Raw genomic sequence first — 19,198 nt, 5'->3', positions numbered from 1 at the left:
GAAATATGTGACCACACGTTGAGGTCTGTCCAGAGGTTTTCGACAAACTTTCACGATTTCGCGGAGCAATGGTGGATGTAATGGAGATTGAGGGAATCTAATTATCTATTACTTATTCATTTATTATCCTACAAAGGTGACTTTCTTGAAGTATTTCAAGCCTAGGTGATGATGATGGGATGAATGATAATACAATGAAGATGGAGTTATGAAAGAATAAAAATTATAGGTTATGCTATCCACTTGAATATTGATTTGAGTCCACTTTTCAGTCCATAAATAAATAAACTAGAGATTTTGAATTTGATTTGATTGAAAACCGAATATTATAGAATTACTGGCAGGGCACCCGTGCTTCGCTACGGGAATTAAAAGATAAAATTATTTTTGTGAAACATTTGTAATCTAAATCCTACCAAAATTGTTATAAACGTTTTTGAGATTAGGCCACAACTTGGCATGGAAATTATTGAGTCAAATCATTCGAATGATCAATTGATGTGTTGGAAGTGCTCTGTAGTGCTCTAATATTGCAGCGAATTTTGTAGAATATTGGGCGGGCTTAAGAGTCGACCTCGACTTTATTCATTGGCAATTAATATTTTCCGTTGACAGTTATCAAATTAGCAGTAATCATGTTATTTCTGTTCTTGCTTGATGCAATTGAAGATTAAATTCAAAGTTGAGTTGATTCGGAATTTGATGACTCTGGTATTCATGGATCTCTTGCTTATTCTGGAATTTTCAAATAGAAGGCTTCTCTTATTGGTTCTGGTGGTATTTAGTCCGGATTATGAATTAGACAGTGCAACTGGCTCTCTCGAGGCCATGGCTGCATACAAACCTTAGACCAGTTATAGGATAGACACGCCCCATTGTATATTCATAATGGAAGTCGATGGAGCCAACATTTAATGCCATATCGCCTCATCGTGACGTCAGCATTGGATAGAAAACTTCTCTGTAGAGTTTACATTGTCTTCCATAGCAGATTGTGTCTATTTCAGATGGAAGTAGAATATTATTTATGGAAATGGTAAACTCCTGCACAGCATATAATTGCACTGAAAGATTTAGGAAAGGAAGTGGAATATCTTTTCATGAGTAAGTTGAAATTTATACACATTAAAATCGTAAGTTTTAACTGTATGATTATCCTTGGTTATGATGTGAGTGAACTCATTGCAGCATCACAATAATTGTAATAACTAATTAATAGTTTCGTAGGCTACTGTACCTTATTATTTTCAAAAGACATTATAACTTTGAAGTCAATTAACAAATTCTCACCAAATACAGGCTCCAATATTGTCGCTTTTGTTGTTTATAGAGATGGTTAAGTAGATGGAGAAGCAGAGAATGTTTCTCCAGCCACAGATTTCAGTATCAAGTCATGCCCCAGTATGATGTCACGCATCCATTCATGTTGGCTTCAGAGGCTAGACTTCCCAGTGTGTCTATTCTTCAACTAGTCTAAGGTACAAACATAAAGCAACAGAGGAACCAATGCAACAGAGGCTGATGAAATTAGTCACATTTCTATCACCTCACAATAAACATCACATTCAACTACCATGTATGTTTGGAGATATCGATTTTAAATTTCTTTTGCTATCATCCGGTCACTTTCTAAAACTATTCTTACAAATGTTCCGTGAGTACTGCAATTTTTCAAAATAAGGTTGCCAAATTTGGTAAATCAAATACAGCTATTATGATCTTTTCCATCTACCCACACTCTCTTACGTTTTCAACAGACTATTGAGAACTTTTTTCTGATCAACTGCTACTTAAGGGACCAATAATCCTTCCTCAAGGAACTTCAGCGAATTTTCCCAGAGTTGAGACCTGTTCCAAAATAATGTTTTTTGTCTCAAACCCACCATATTCCTGATTCAATCGAAATCTCTAGAGCCGTTTCCGAAATTCGTCCGATATACATACATATCCACAAACACACATATTCAAACAGAAATTGCTTTCTAAGTACAATTGACTTCAATGATTATGATTTCATTGCTTATTTCACATTATAACAGCTGGCATCAAAAGCAAAAATGTCAAACATAATTGAAATTGAAAGAGTAGCGATCATCAATATTGTTATCTTCATCTGATCTAAAGTAACCAAATTATAGTAAGATTCACATCAATGTGTCAGCATTTGTTTGAATGGAGAGCATTGATGATATTATGAGGAATACTGACAGTCAACGAACTGTAATGCATATTCTCCAATATTTTTATCGAAAGCTACCTTCTATTTTCTTTGGTAAAACAATCAATGTTAAGGAGTAATTGATTCATGGAAAAAGCGCCTTACTTCTATGGAAGATATTTTCACATTAGGAAAAGCAACAACAGCTATTTGCCGTTTCAATAAATAACCCCTTTCTTTCGCCCAAGTTAAGTTTTTGCCGAATTCCCTCATTCTTTGCAAACATGATTCCACAACGGACACTTCTGAAGTTTTAAAAATACCCTCCATACTGAATTACTGAAATTTCTTCAACTTGGTGCCAACCTAATGAAGTCATCTCAACTTAATGCCAACCTGACAAAATTATTAATTTAGTTGCCAGTTAACAACTGTTTCGAATAGGTACTCTCTCTTGATAATAGTTCTATAGTAACATATGATATGGACATTACAAATATAATCGAGAGATAGGGTGAAGGAGAATATACATGCTGGAAGACGAACTTTAAACCCATAAAAACCACCCTTTGAGTTGAAATATCGCCAAAAGATTTCTTAGTGAGCACCTAGGACGTATAATGAAGCTATATTCGAAGTTTTGTTGCAATCCATCCAGTAGTTTTCCGGAAATCGTGATCAGTGAGTGAGTGAGTGAGTGAGAGAAGCATTTTTACTTTCCTTGCCCTATTACCATAGATTCAAGATGGCGGCTAAAATGGCGAAAATGTTGTCAAAAACAGGGTTTTTCGCGATTTTCTCGAAAACGGCTAAACGATTTTGATTAAAGTGATACCTAGAATAGTCATCGATAAGCTCTATCAACTGCCACAAGTCCCATATCTGTAAAAATTTCAGGAGCTCCATCCTATCTATTCAAATTTTGATTTTGGATTCTCAATTATCAGGCTTCAGATACAATTTAAACAGAGAATTTCGAATGGAAAAGATTGAGCATGAAAATCTCTACAATTAATGTTCAGTAACATTTGCACCTAAAATTAAAAATAAGCTCGAAATTTGAGAGAATGAGATTATCCAATTATTGCAAACTGTTGGCAACTGTTGATTCTATTAAATGATTCACTATGAAGAGAAAGAAGACCTCGTGTGTCTCCAGCGTTATTGCCCTGTCACCAGCTGGCTCGAATCTTTGAATAGTAGACTTGAGATGCGCGGGAACACTAGCGTCAGGTGATCAATTTTCATAACGGCAAGGAATCTTGTGTGAGTGCGCCACACCAGATTTATAGTAGACTAGCCGTCAGGCTCGCTTCGCTCGCCATATCCGTCTAGCCAGGACCCCCGACTGGATCGTCCAAGAATGAGATCAGCAGGCTCGCTTCGCTCGCCTGCATTTTTCATTTGAGCATTTTTATCATATGTTAGAGCAATCCAGTCGGGGGTCCAGACTAAACGTCTGGCTAAACGGATATGGCGAGCGAAGCGAGCCTGACGGCTAGTAATATAATATTCCCAGGATTGAAGTAGCAGTGCCCAATCAATTTTTCCGCGATAAATGCATTTAGATCTTCAACTTGGTGCCAACCTAATATAGTCAACTCAACTTAATGCCAACCTGACAAAATTATTAATTTAGTTGCCAGTTAACAACTGTTTCGAAGAGGTACTCTATCTAGATTATAGTTCTATAGTAACATATGATATGGAAATTTCAATTATAATTAAGAGATTGGGAGAAGAAGAATATACATGCTAAAAGACGAACTTTAAACCCTTAAAAACAACCCTTAGAGTTAAAATATTGCCAAAAGATTTCTTAGTGCGCCTCTAAAGGGCCAACTGAACATACCTACCAAATTTGAACGTTTTTGGTCCGGTAGATTTTTAGTTATGCGAGTGAGTGAGTGAGTGAGTGAGTGAGTGAGTGAGTCAGTCAGTGAGTGAGTGCCATTTCGCTTTTATATATATAGATTTATTTTAAGTTTGGATTACATTCAATAAACTCTCAGAACTTGAAAATATTGAGTTATTAAGAAAACCAAGTTATATCTAAGCGTAACTATGAAGTATCCAATTGAATTGAACTGCATTATTTAGCATAGCGGGATAATAATAATAATAATAGTAATAATAATAATAATAATAATAATATAATATTTATTCATGCATTTTCATTTTACATTAAATGTTTCGCATTTGTCAGTTACAATAAAATCATACAATCTGTCAGGTCATCAAAAGCTCCGTGAATATTTGAAGTCCAAGAAAAAGATGCCATTAACTATTATAATATTTCACTCGGTTTATTTCTCACACTGTATACGAGAAAAACTCCAGTAAACTGTAGAAACATCTCTCTTGTAGCCAATTCATCAGTAGTCTCTTGAATGTTCTTCTATTTTTACCGGCCGTAAAAGTAGAGGCCGGTATCGAGAATGTAACAGAATTATTCTTGTTTCAAAAATTATCTTGTTTTTCGGTTAATTCTTTGAAAAACATCCTTATCTAGGAGGTTTGTCGAATACTGTCGAATGAGAGTTTCTTTCTCCCGTTCGATTTTCTCACTTACTCCCATTCTGTTAACATGGAGCTCGCTCAGTTTCTGTCCTTGTCGCTGCAATTTCTTTCTTGTTCTTCTTCCTGATTAACGGTCGAATAACAATTTTTGATAGAAAACAGCTAGTTCAAGTCGAGCTCCCGGTGAGAAAGGATGTAACTCCCGCTTCTTATTTTTTTCATGTTTAACTGTAAATTCTGTACTTATTTTGTTCACTAAGTAATGTGAAGTTTTCTATTAATACAAAACCGGTAGTAACTCCATAGTTCACAGTAGTCCTCAAATTTATAATTTAAAATGCCGGTATTCAAATATTACATCAGATTGTTTTAATGCGTGCAAAAACCCGCTATTAAAGGTAATTACTATATATAATAATTCATTGTATTTCTTTTCTATTAATTTTGCGGAAACAAATAAGTTATCATATAAATCTTGAATTTATAAAATTATATATATTGGTTCTTACCCATATCTGAAGAAAGTATTCCCTTAATTTGTTATATTTCTCTGCTCTGGTAGTAATTCTGTTTCGAAGTAAATTTGTCTAAATCTCAAATAATAATAAAGTAATAGACTTCTTGTTTCTAAAATTCTTGAGTAAATTTTTATTGAAAAAATTTAAATAATTCTTTCTATTGTATTAAATTTTGTTAAAACTTAATTTTCTACTGTTTATTAAATATTGTATAAGTTATAGTATGTATAGGATTTACAAAATGGTTTTTCCTTTATATCCCAAACAGCGGTCGATGTCTACGCTCGAAGTCTATGCTCGATGTTTATGCTGGATGTCCATGCCCGAAGTCCATGATTGAAGCCAGGTCCCATATTCCACGTTCCATGGCGAGGCTGCAAGTCTACATTCGGTGAACCAGACCGATGATTACGAATCCAGGACGTTCAGTCTAATTATTCTGGTACGAGGACTGGTCCAGACGAATCTGGGAAGATTCCACCGGAGTTCGTAATTGTACAAACCCGCCACACCAAAAGATTCGCCGTCTTCAAATAATATCGACGTATAAGGATATCAGCCAAACTTCGTAGCATCGCCCATATGGATAAAGTGTAAACAGTGCTCGCGAAAAGTGAAATATTGCAAAAGTGTTCATCGATTAAAAGGGTTTTGGGGCGCCCCTCCTCAACATATAAGGTATTTATCTGAATCACTATGTATTGAGATCAAAATGTAATCTGTTTATTTTATATTCATAATTTGTTGCACCGTTTAATCTGTTTTCAATATTTAATTAGATGCTTCTTTTAACTATCGATAACTGTACAATTTATTTGATTCTATATTTAAATTTGTCCAATTCTGTTTATCTTCAAAATTAAATTTAACACACATGCTTATTACCGAATATATCGTTTTTATTACAATACTACCCATTTGCAATGTTTAAGGTCTGTAGACTGCTGTCAAATTAATTAAGTATACGTTAATTGAATTATTCCGGTCTTTCTTACTTTGTGTTGATGGAATTGATTCCTAAATCTGTCGGTTTGAATCCAGTTTCGTTAGCATACAGTGGGAGGATTGAATAAAACAAAATAAAAATGTATCAACTGCGCCACTCTCAGCGTATGTATCAACTGCGCCTCTCATTAAACTATTTCCGTTTTGATAGCTTTCTATACGCCTTCTGCATTGTAAGTGAGGGAGGGTAGAGTAGAGTAACTAAAGAATACAAATAATTTAGAAACATAATTCTTTATTAGTTTTTATTTTAATATGGTAAAATTTATGATTGTCCTGTACTATTATTGGATATAAATGGCGGTAATGCTCTCACCAAAACGTAAATCTAACCCTCAAAATAGTGTAGTTAATTACTGGGAAGTAAAGAAGTCAGTTGAAGAAAATTTCGATTTTAGTTTGTTGCCAAATAGGAAATTTAATCCTAACTATATAGTAAAAGAGAATCTAATTTTTGAGCTTGAAACTTTGGGAGTGCCACCTGAGACAGTGAAAGATCTTGACCTTGACACACTAAGAGCCAAATTTAGAATTCTAAGGAGTAATCCTGACCCCCAGATTTGTAGGATTAGTTACAACGAAACTTCGAGTAAAGAAGCTCTTCAAAAAATTGTTTTTCAATTGACTAAAGAACAGGAAAATTTAGACGGGATTCCTAGCTTAGGAAGTGCTGACGGACAGGGAAATACATCTAAGGGATTTACGATTTTCTTGCATATTTTAAATAGAATTTTCCAGTTATTGACCTACGCTAGGGAAGTAGGGGATCAAAAACTAATCAGTGGAATTAACGAGGCTCTTCTTTCCGCTAAAACTGTATTTTCCAAACTAGTAGAATTAAAAGAGTTATCTAGTAGACCTGCGTCTCCCATTGATGAAAAGATTGTTAATATTGATCCAACTACGTCACAAATCAGTCAGCTAGGCGGAAATAACGATGATATTTTAGCTACCAATCTTGGGCTTAACACAGAGTCAACCACTAGGGATGATAAATTGAACTTAGGTTCTAGTAAAGAAGGAAATAATCAGCAACCTATCGAAAAAGTATCTAGACCGAACCCTACTATACTAATTACCGAAAGTGAATCCAATAAATTGATTACTAATAGTCAAGTAAACATGGGAGAACCATCCAGTTCCGGGAAAAATCAAACTACGAATAGTTTTAACACATGTTTAAATAGTATCCAGAATACTAAAATGATGTCACAAACTACTAGTAGGCAATCCAACAATGCAACGTTAGCAGATGCCCATGATAGAAATACTGACGAGATATTGTCTAGTATCAACCAAGAAAATCATTTAGTTAGTACTAGAGTATCAGATAATGTAACTCATTCTCTATTAAATGGAATTTATAATAAATTGTCCAATCCTATTGAAGCCCTCATAAAGCAACTTCCTCAAAATGATGGCTTAAGCGTGGATAAGTTACTAAAATTCATTGAAGTGAGTTTACTTATAGAAGAAAGATCTTTATTTAGATGGTCAGTTACTCTTCAATTTACTGGTTTCTGCTGCTATTGGCCCACTTGCGGAGAGATTAGACAGGGCAATCTGTGAAGGTAAATCCTTTAATGAATTTCATGTGTACATCGATATGAAAAGTTGACTGAACATTCTACTTGGACTCTATTGTGGAAAAATAATAATAATAAGAAATCAATAAGAACTGTTGATATTTATTGATTAAATTTAATTTTTTTTAATCCCTCAAATAGCTTGTAGCTAGAGGGATAATATATCACAAAAGTGTATATGATTATTTTTGTATCTGTTTTGTTTTGAGTTGAATAAATGAAATGAAATGAAATGGAGAATTGCTCCACTATTTCATTCCATCTAGGTTGATTTCAGTAATAGAAAGGGAACATTACTATAGGTTACAAATGCCTAACGAACCTCTGTCTACATATATCTTAGCGATAAAATATGCAGCTAAACTGTTGAGATTAAATAAATCAGAAGAGGAAATAGTAAACGACATCTGTTCTGGTCTAAATCCCGAGGAAAGATCTAGGTTATTTTTCCAAAATAAACCTAGTAGTTTCGCTCAACTTACTGAAATGTCAGTGACCTCACAAAACATACTGTTTGCAGATAGAGAAAGGTCTAAATTTGTCCCCAATAATTATGGTCAAAATAGTAGAAATGTATCTAATAGGGTTGACAATGTAAGAAACAGATGCTACAGGTGTAATAATTTAGGCCATATCAGCGCTCATTGTAGAACTAATTTGGGTAATGATAATAAGGGACACAATTCCAGGAATAGTGGTAGTCAGAATCCTTCTAGAGAAAATAGAAACTGGGACACGAGTAAAATAACTTGCTATAAATGTAATGAATTAGGGCACTATGCTTCAAACTGCAATCATAAAAAATCCCGACTAGGCCGAGAAAATAAAAAAATAGAAAGGTCAATTCATAGCAGGACTTTTAAGATGAATAGCAATAATAATAATAAAGGTGTAAATTATTTGAAATCTGTCAAAGAAACTGGTAACAGGAAGAAAGAAAATACATCTTCAGTAGACAAAAAGAAATTAAAGGGAATAAAAGGTAGGAGTAAGAGAAAGAAAATTAAAACATTTAATAAGTTAAAAATAAGAGCTCTAAGAAAAAACGTCACTCCTTTCATTAATTGCAAAATGGAGAATAGCGAAACCAGCTATATAGGTCTTATTGATTCAGGATCCGACGTTAGTGTTATCTCAAAACCTGTTTTCAATGAACTATTGTTAAGTGGCTCTGACCTTGAAATAGTAGAAGATAATCAACTTTGCGTAACCGCTAATAAAAGCAAGTTATTATTATCTAACACTGTTCTACTTAAAATAAAAATTGAACATTTCTCTTGGAAATTCCGCTTCTATATTCACGAAACTCTCTCTACGCCAATTATCCTAGGAGCTGATTTCATACATCATACTCAGTTAGTTCCCGATATAAGAGGTATTATTTCTGCTTTTGTCCTCAATTCAAATTTCCATTTGATAGTAAATTGAGTATTGATTCTTTGAAGGGAATAAATGCTATAACTACTGAACAAGAGTTTGATGATCTTACTGACGTTCAAAAGGAGAAATTAGATAATATCTTGAAACAATACCCAGATGTTCTAACGGAAAGATTAGGCAACTGTAGATTAGTGGAATATGAAATTAAATTAAGAGATAATGAACCTGTCAGAAAAGCACCGTATCAGTTGAGTCCTGTGAAAATGAAAATTCTCAATGAAAAGGTTAAGAAAATGTTGGACGAAGGTATTATAGAAAAATCCAATTCTCATTATACTAGTCCCTGCTTCTTAGTACCAAAAAATGATGGAGGACATAGATTAGTTGTGGATTACAGAGCTTTAAACAAAAAAATTTGTCTTGATTCTACTCCTCTGCCCAATTTAGAAAATTCGTTTCATTGGTTTAATGGTGCTTCGTTCTACTCTGTTTTAGATCTGAATCAGAGTTATTATCAGTTGAATTTGAAAGAGTCAAGTAAACATTTAACTTGTTTTGTAACACCAAATGCCTGTTATGAATATAAAAAGGTTCCCTTTGGTCTAAATATAGGAGCTCAAGCTTTAACCACTGCATTGAATTCTCTTTTTGAAGATATCAAATACAAGTTTATGATAAATTATTTGGATGACATTGTGATATTTTCAAAAGATTTCAAATCTCACTTGGAACACATAGAGATAGTGTTATCTCGTTTACGCTCAGCAGGTTTTACGATAAAAATTCAGAAAACCCAATTTGCTAAAAGACAAATTTCGTTTCTTGGTAATCTTGTGAATGAAAAAGGAATAACTATTGATCCTAGTAGAACTAATTCGATCAGGAATTATCCCAGACCTAAAAATGTAAAAGCAATATCTAGATTTATAGGAATGTGTGGTTTTTTTCATAAATTTATTCCAAATTACGCAACAATTGCTTGTCCTTTAAACGAATTGAGGAAAAAGGATACAAAGTTTATATGGGGTGAGGAACAAGAAAGGGCTTTCCAAACTCTAAAAAAGGCTATCATGAATCCGCCCATTTTAATAACTGCCGACTTTAATAAAGAATTTGTGCTTGCTACTGACGCCAGTTCTAAAGCGATATCTGCTGTCCTCTCTCAAAAGGTAAATGACACTTTGAAACCAATTGCTTACTCCTCGCGAAAGCTGACCCAACAAGAGTGCAAATATTCCACTTATGAATTAGAGTGTTTAGCGGCAATACATGGGATGGAGAGATTCCGTATGTACTTAGAACATGCACCTTTTGTCCTACAAACTGATAATAATGCCATTGCATGGATTCTCCGCCAAGACAAAAATTTAGGGCGTCTGGCCAGGTGGCTCATTAGGTTATTATCCTTTCAGTTTCGAACCGAGCATATACCGGGGAAGGTTAATTTGTTACCCGATGCTCTGTCCAGAATGTATCATGATGATCCCGAATTACCTGAATTAGATAATTCTCTTGAAAATATGGATATTAATTCTGGATTGAAATTGATAAACTCTTTGAAAATTACTGATTTTCCATTAGCTTTCACCGATATAGGTCAACATCAGGATAATGATGCTATATTATCGGAAATAAAAAAGAAAATCACTGATAACCACGATCAATTTCCATACAGTTTATCTAATGGGGTACTAGTGATCAAAATAAGAAATCATGATAAACTAAAAATCGTAGTTCCCAAGGTCCTAGTACCTGTGATTTTTAAATATTATCATGAAAGTATCGTAGGAGGTCATCTTGGCACAGCTAAGACTATAGGAAAAATTCTAGATAATTTTTATTGGAAGGATTTAAGAAAGGATATCAGCTATCTTGTGAAGAGGTGTAGTATCTGTGCTCAGAGTAAGCCAGCTCATGCAACGAATTTTGGATTTTTATCATCCAAGGCTCCTAATGAACCACTGGAATCTTTTCATATAGACCTAGTAGGACCTCTCCCTCGCACCTCAAACTCTAATGTTCATATTTTTACTTGTATTGATACCTTTTCAAAGTTTTCGTGGTTAACAGCTTTGAGAAAAGCCAACTCAGATACTGTTATTAAGGTTTTGAAAAATATTTTTGCAAGTTTTTCTACACCCAAATTAATTATTTCTGATAATGCTTCCATTTTTAAAAGCTCTAAATTTAGAAATTTTTGTTTTCAACTGGGTATAAAACATAGTACTACTTCACCCTTTTACCCGAAATCAAATATGGTAGAACGTCTACATAGAAATTTACGTAGCTGTCTTATCGCATACCATAGTAATTCACAAACTAAATGGGACGAAACTGTAAATAACTGGTTACCTTTAGTCTTCAATTCTGCAATTCATGATTCGATTAACTGTAGTCCATTTTCTTTAATGTTTCGTTATCAACCTAAAGATCCCTTAATGAATATGTGGAATATTAGCGAGATATTACCGGATAATGTTAATAATGATACTGTAAAAGTTTGGAAAAAAGCTAAGGAACAACTGGTGAAAGTACATAATTATCGTAAATTACGTTACGATAAAGGGAGGGTCCCTCCACCTTTCGATACGGGTGATTTAGTATGGGTACGATCTCACGTAATTAGTAATAAGGCGCATAATATTTCTTCAAAATTATGCAAGAGATGGAAAGGACCAGTTGAAATAAAAAAAAATGGCTCACCGATGTAACTGTTCAATTAGTAAACCCTGATAATGGAAAAATCGTACAGAAAACTCACGTATCTCAGTTAAAGAAACATGTTTCCTAATTGGTTTGTTATCACCCTTCATCTGTTGACCGATTACGCTAGGAATCCTAAGCCCCAACGCTAGAATAAGTTTTTGGTTTGGCTTACAAGCAGGAATGCTCCTTTCCTCCGTTTCTCTATTATTAGTAGGAAGTTCATGCTCGTTCTAACAGTGTCAATGTCAAGGTCACATTCACTGCTTTATTCTCATTGAACTGTCGTTTAGGTAAAGTGCTCTTTCTTTTGGGTGAAGCGCGCCACCTCCGGATTGACGTTACTTGCCAAACGATAACTTTCTTATCAGTTTATGATGAATTTTGTAAATAATTGATATGATTTTCTTAATAATGTATATTGAGAAAGAATAGGTTATGTATTGTCTTAGAGTAATCTTGCATAATTATCTTTGAGCTACTAGTGGATTTGTTGTTATAGGAAATTAGAGGGTAACTTATGATCTATAAGTAAGAATGTTATGAATATTAGGAATTATGTAAATAGTTGTAACAAGTGGTTTAAGGAAAGTTAATATTAGTAATCTTATGCTGTATTGTTTCTATGATTTAGAATGGATATGAAACTATTTAAAATGAGTTATATTTTTTGGGATATTGTAAGAAAATCTCTTTGAGTTTGAGGTCAGTCGTTGAAAAGAAATTGCTTTTACTTACTTTTGTATCTTTTGCTGTTTCTGTTATGGATGCATAGCAGACATAGCAAGAGATTTCCCTTTGTTGTGCAGAATCGGGGTTTGATTGATCACCTTGTCCCGGTTTTGGATAGCTTTTCTCTCCTTTTTGTTTTGTTTTGACTTAGACCTTCCAGCTCAGAAGATTTATGAATTATAAGAATCTAATTATTGATGTATTTATTAAAAGTTTCTTTCAATTTATTGTTTAAAAAAAAAAAAAATTTGAAACAAAATAATGAAAAATAATATAAAAAAAAGTAACTATACTAGGTATGTCCCAAAAGTAACTTCCAAGCTCTAGTTTGCTCGATTTTTGGCTAATTTGAACTCAAAATTTTGTAAATTTTTGGCTAATTACCCTTGCACTCTCTTAAGAGGGGGGTGTATTATGTAACAAAATTATTCTTGTTTCAAAAATTATCTTGTTTTTCGGTTAATTCTTTGAAAAACATCCTTATCTAGGAGGTTTGTCAAATACTGTCGAATGAGAGTTTCTTTCTCCCATTCGATTTTCTCACTTACTCCCATTCTGTTAACATGGAGCTCACTCAGTTTCTGTCCTTGTCGCTGCAATTTCTTTCTTGTTCTTCTTCCTGATTAACGGTCGAATAACAATTTTTGGTAGAAAACAGCTAGTTCAAGTCGAGCTCCCGGTGAGAAAGGATGTAACTCCTGCTTATTATTTTTTTTCATGTTTAACTGTAAATTCTGTACTTATTTTGTTCACTAAGTAATGTGAAGTTTTCTATTAATACAAAACCGGTAGTAACTCCATAGTTCACAGTAGTCCTCAAATTTATAATTTAAAATGCTGGTATTCAAATATTACATCAGATTGTTTTAATGCGTGCAAAAACCCGCTATTAAAGGTAATTACTATTTATAATAATTCATTTTATTTCTTTTCTATTAATTTTGTGGAAACAAATAAGTTATCATATAAATCTTGAATTTATAAAATTATATATATTGGTTCTTACTCATATCTGAAGAATGTATTTCCTTAATTTGTTATATTTCTCTGCTCTGGAAGTAATTCTGTTTCGAAGTAAATTTGTCTAAATTTCAAATAATAAGAAAGTAATAGACTTCTTGTTTCTAAAATTCTTGAGTAAATTTTTATTGGAAAAATTTAAATAATTCTTTCTATTGTATTAAATTTTGTTAAAACTTAATTTTCTACTGTTTATTAAATATTGTATAAGTTATAGTATATATAGGATTTACAAAATGGTTTTTCCTTTATACCCCAAACAGCGGTCGATGTCTACGCTCGAAGTCTATGCTCGATGTCTATGCTGGATGTCCATGCCCGAAGTCCATGATTGAAGCCAGGTCCCATATTCCACGTTCCATGGCAAGGCTGCAAGTCTACATTCGGTGAACCAGACCGATGATTACGAATCCAGGACGTCCAGTCTAATTATTCTGGTACGAGGACTGGTCCAGACGAATCTGGGAAGATTCCACCGGAGTTCGTAATTGTACAAACCCGCCACACCACAAGATTCGCCGTCTTCAAATAATATCGACGTATAAGGATATCAGCCAAACTTCGTAACATCGCCCATATGGATAAAGTGTAAACAGTGCTCGCGAAAAGTGAAATATTGCAAAAGTGTTCATCGATTAAAAGGGTTTTGGGGCGCCCCTCCTCAACATATAAGGTATTTATCTGAATCACTATGTATTGAGATCGAAATGTAATCTGTTTATTTCATATTCAGAATTTGTTGCACCGTTTAATCTGTTTTCAATATTTAATTAGATGCTTCTTTTAACTATCGATAACTGTACAATTGATTTGATTCTATATTTAAATTTGTCCAATTCTGTTTATCTTCAAAATTAAATTTAACACACATGCTTATTACCGAATATATCGTTTTTATTACAATACTACCCATTTGCAATGTTTAAGGTCTGTAGACTGCTGTCAAATTAATTAAATATACGTTAATTGAATTATTCCGGTCTCTCTTACTTTGTGTTGATGGAATTGATTCCTAAATCTGTCGGTTTGAATCCAGTTTCGTTAGCATACAGTGGAAGGATTGAATAAAACAAAATGAAAACGTTTCAAGAATTTCCACTGGTAGTGCATCTAAGATCCTTCGACTGACATGCTCTGGCTTAGCTTCAAAAAATCTTGTTCGATGAGGTTGGAGTCTCAGCATACTCCTTACCCGTGTGTTGTAGCCATGTGTATGGTAGCGCCTGTAGTCAACTCGTCCTTGCGGGAAAATCCATATAATGCAGCCCCTAGGATATACAGGTATGGCAACGGCAGGATCTCAGCTTCCCTGAATAACTCTCTGCATGTGGTTCTTGGTGGCTTCCTAAACATCATTCTCAGTAGCCGTTTTTGCCCTCTGAAGGCCATCAATGAAGCGGGTGCCGCACCCCAGAATATCAGGCCTTACGATAGAGCTGGCTGGAAATATCCATAGTACGTCATTCGAACTATTCTCTGGTCCACCTCCCTTATCAATCTTGATATAGCAAACCCCGCTGCATTGAGCTTTTTTACCACCTGATCAATGTGACTGTTCCACATCAGTCTTACATCAACATTGATTCTCAAGAATCCACATTCTCCCACTGGCATTATACTTGTTGAATCCACAGCAAAATTAAAGTTATTGAGTATGTCTAAATAGCCAATATTGAAGCTCATATAGGATGTCTTCTTCACGTTGACTGTCAACTCATTAGCCTCACACCACTTCTTCATGCACTTGATTACTTCTTCTCCTTCAATTTTTTATTCTTCAAATGTATCACCTGTCAGTAGGAAATTAGCATCGTCAGCAGAAATACACTGTTTACGGTTGAAGGCAAATTCCCGGGAAGTCATTAATATAGTGAGAACAATATTGGGCCAAGTATAGTTCCCTGTGGCACTCCTTTTTCCAATGGCCGGATTTCTGACCGATATTTGTAGTTGATGATTCCCCCTTTTTTCTCTTCAATCTCAACTAATTGGGACCTTTCACTAAGAAAAGACTTCAGCCATTCAAAAGCCAACCCTCTGATACCATGAAAATGGATTCTCTCCATCAGAGTTTCATGATTAAGGCTGTCGAATGCCTTTTCCATGTCTACAAAAAGCCCTAGAGCTTTTTTCCCTTTGTCGAGTGAGTCATATACTTGGTTAATGGAGTCATTTCCTGCAAGGATTGTCGATTTTCCCAAACGAAAACCAAATTGATATTCAGACAAAATCATATCATTTTCCAGGTAACTGGATATTGTTTTTTGTGTCAATTTCTCAAATATCTTGGAGAAGGGGCTCTGCACTGATATTGGCCTTAAATTGGCTATTTCATTTGTGGCACCCTGTTTATGAAGGGGAATAACTCTGCCTAATTTCAAATGTTCAGGGAAGATTACTGATCTGAACGACGCATTCACAAGGTGAGTCATTACACTGTTTATCGGCTCGAAGCATTCCTTCATTGAAGCACAGGGTATACCGTCAATGCCACTCGTTATTCCATTTCTTATTTTTCGACAGTAGCAGAAACTTCATCTTCAGAAAAAAGTAGGAAAAATCTCTAATGTTGAGGTTACTATGTCAGTAGTTTCGAGCAAAGTTATCAAAGATGTAGATCCCTTGAAGTTCTGTCCAGAACATGTGTTCATGAAGTAATCGTTGAAGATATTAGTTTTGTCAAGTGCTGAATCAACTAGGACGCCATCTACTGAAATTGGATAACTCTTGATCTCGTTTCTAGCAGACACATTCTTCATTGACTTCCAAATAATTTTTGAATTATTGTTCGAGACTGCCAGTAAATTCCCTGCATGCTGTATTTTCGAGTAAGTTATTTGATTCTTAATAAGTTTTGTCAAGCTTTTTAAACTGTTCCTATACGATGTTTCTGAAGGATGGCTTTTCTCAAAAAGTAGCAAATCTCTTTTAATATTACAAAGGTATCGAAGCAGAGGCTAAAACCATTTAAATTTCTTTCTACCCTTCACACATCTCAAGTAAACCACTAGAAATGGATTATAAACTTAAAAATACATCCTGAAAGAATTATCGAATCTCTCATTTGCTGAGTCTTAATTTGTATTGAGAATGCTCAACCAATCGACTCTCTCCAAACGATCTTTAAATTGTTGTTTAGCATTGCTAGAAAATATTCTGGTTGCGTAGAGGTCCTGTGAGGTGTGACTTACGACTGGAATTGAGAAGTTCATCAGTTGAGCATTATGATCAGAGAGGACCAATTGAACAAGCTTGACATAATCATTCATTATCATGGGTGAGATGAAGCATAAATCAATCAAGGATAACAAGAGAGGTGCGAGGATTGCAACAAGAGAACAAGTACAAGCACGCGACTCAGGTCGAGCGAGAGAATGCTCAGGGCGAGCAGTTGAGCCAGTTCGATTTTGCACGATTTTTTGCCATCCTTATGATTCATTTCGGATTAAACGGAAATTGACGAACATCATCTCTTTAATAACATCTGTTCAATCTAATCAAATTGATGAGGATGGCAAAAATCGTACGTCCAAAAATCGATGCGTGTCTACTAGCTTACAGTTGACTAGCAAGATAAGAAGCCAATGCCTCCTAAAGCAAACTTGATATTAATGACAATTGATGCAGTTATATTCGAATAATTCTAAATTCAATGACTTCATTCTAACTCACTAAGAATACTCTGGAATTAAAAATTTACAAGCGCTAAGAGATTTCACTATTTACTCATGGAAAAAGATAAAAAATGATAAAGAAGGAATCCAATTCCATTGAAAATGGTCTTCCCTTTTGTATTTCTTCATAGTCCAGGCGCAAATGTCACGAATAAGGCACTCCGTGGTTATTTTTGAGTAATAGCCGTGGTATATGTCTCAATTTCTTCCTTAGATATAGCATTATAAGGATCGTGATGATAATAAGTCGAAAAAACAGGCAAACACCGCGGAAACAAGATGGCCGCCAAAATTTTCAGGGTCTTGCTATATCGCTTGTATTTCGAAAACCGTTCAAGATATTGAACCGTTTTTCTCAGATGAAAATATTTTTAAAATTTTCCTCTACAATTTTTGTTCTATGAAATTTTCCTCTAAAACGCATATGTTTTTAGTTATAACCTTAATAAACCCAAAAAACCGTTTTTTCTAAATTTGTTCAAATTTCATTCTATTATAATTTTTTTGTGCAAGAGTGACAGAGGAATTTTGAATCTATGGAATTTAGAACGCTTTTTCAGCTTTGTAACAATATATTTTCATGCACTGTACGTCGAAAAATGAGTTCTCCAGCTCCCTCCAAAGAAAACCCTGTATGATTTCTGGTGCGTTTTTCCATAAGCATGAAGTAACAGGCTAGAACTATGAAACCGAATTATTCATGACTACTTAAAGATAGAGACTTGCAAATGATCTCTTCGTTACAATAAGACGAATAAGAATATTGATGATAAAAACAACGAAAATTATCGACCTTATTGGAAAATACAAGATAGCGGTCATTATCGACAGAAATTTTTATATCACTTGTTATTCAGTTATTGTGAGAAATATTGGATTGATTTTACCACCAAAGTGTTTAGAATTGACCAAATAATGATGTTTGTGAGGATCATCTCATTTCGAAAACTCTTTCCATTATTCATTCAACTTCAAAAACTTGAAACATACATTTGTTGGGGACAATATTTTACTTTCCTCTCTGTATATGTATTCGCAGTGGACAAATACTACCGTAGTATTATTGGCACAGTGTTGTATCATATTCCCGAAGCTTCAAAATGGCATCTGGTTGGAGGCTGTAAGTCCATATTTTACGGCTGGAGCGTCATCGGAAGAGGAGTGAAAAGTACTGTTTGCAGCAAAAAAAAATTGCATAGTTGCCTGTAAAGTTGGTATACGGGCGAAAGTTTTACGTGACAACGACTGTAAAATAACTCTGACAACGACTGAGTGGTAAAATAATTTTAATGTGAATATTCATTCCTATAGTGGGAAGAAGGATGAAATAATAGTTTCAATTTAAAACATTTATTTATACAAAGAATTATATTCAAAACATTAATTCATACAAAGAATCTCGCACTGAATTTCATATTAACAAAATTTTATTTTTACCTTCACACATCCTCAACAAAATCACTGTCTCTCTCGCTCTTAGGCGGGCTAACTGTGCTCGATTCAATTTTTTACATAGCAAGTCGTGCTCATTTTTTCAAGTTAAACAAATTATTATTGGCTGAGAAAAGATTTATACTACTTTTGTGATTGAAAACTACCACAACATTGTGATTACTACAACTTAACCTATTCACTTATACCTATTATACTTACACTTATACCTATTCACTTATACCTATTCACATAGCCTATTCACTAAGTAGTGGCGCAGTCACAGGAGATTGCTCCGTTTCACTCTCTCTCCAGGTGAATGCCTTCGGGTTGCTGCTGCGTTGCTCGCCACTGCTCCTATTCGTGCTCTTTCCAGACGACCGTGAACCGAAACGAACGCTCTCACTCGCTCTCATTGTGAGGGCATAACGTGGGAATGTAACGCAGTTTCTCGAAGTGTCACCAGGCAAA

General features: G+C 34.5%; 1 protein-coding gene across 1 annotated transcript; it reads left to right on the top strand.

Annotated features, from left to right (window-relative positions):
• The first annotated feature begins 7,699 nt into the window (after positions 1-7,699).
• On the top strand, positions 7,700-9,215 carry LOC120349641. Its single transcript, XM_039420120.1, has 2 exons — positions 7,700-7,793; positions 8,020-9,215. The coding sequence occupies exon 2, from the start codon at positions 8,097-8,099 to the stop codon at positions 9,213-9,215; it is 1,119 nt and encodes a 372-aa protein (XP_039276054.1). The 5' UTR covers positions 7,700-7,793; positions 8,020-8,096.
• Positions 9,216-19,198: the final 9,983 nt, after the last annotated feature.

This window comes from Nilaparvata lugens, chromosome 2 (assembly GCF_014356525.2).
Source record: "Nilaparvata lugens isolate BPH chromosome 2, ASM1435652v1, whole genome shotgun sequence".
In the NCBI taxonomy this organism is placed as follows: Eukaryota; Metazoa; Arthropoda; class Insecta; order Hemiptera; family Delphacidae; genus Nilaparvata; species Nilaparvata lugens.
The sequence above is the reverse complement of the archived record's forward strand: the minus strand, read 5'-3'. Positions and strand labels throughout refer to the sequence as shown.

Excerpts from the sequence above, each read along its gene's own strand:
- LOC120349641 (XM_039420120.1), top strand. The coding sequence starts at position 8,097 with ATGCCTAACGAACCTCTGTCTACATATATCTTAGCGATAAAATATGCA.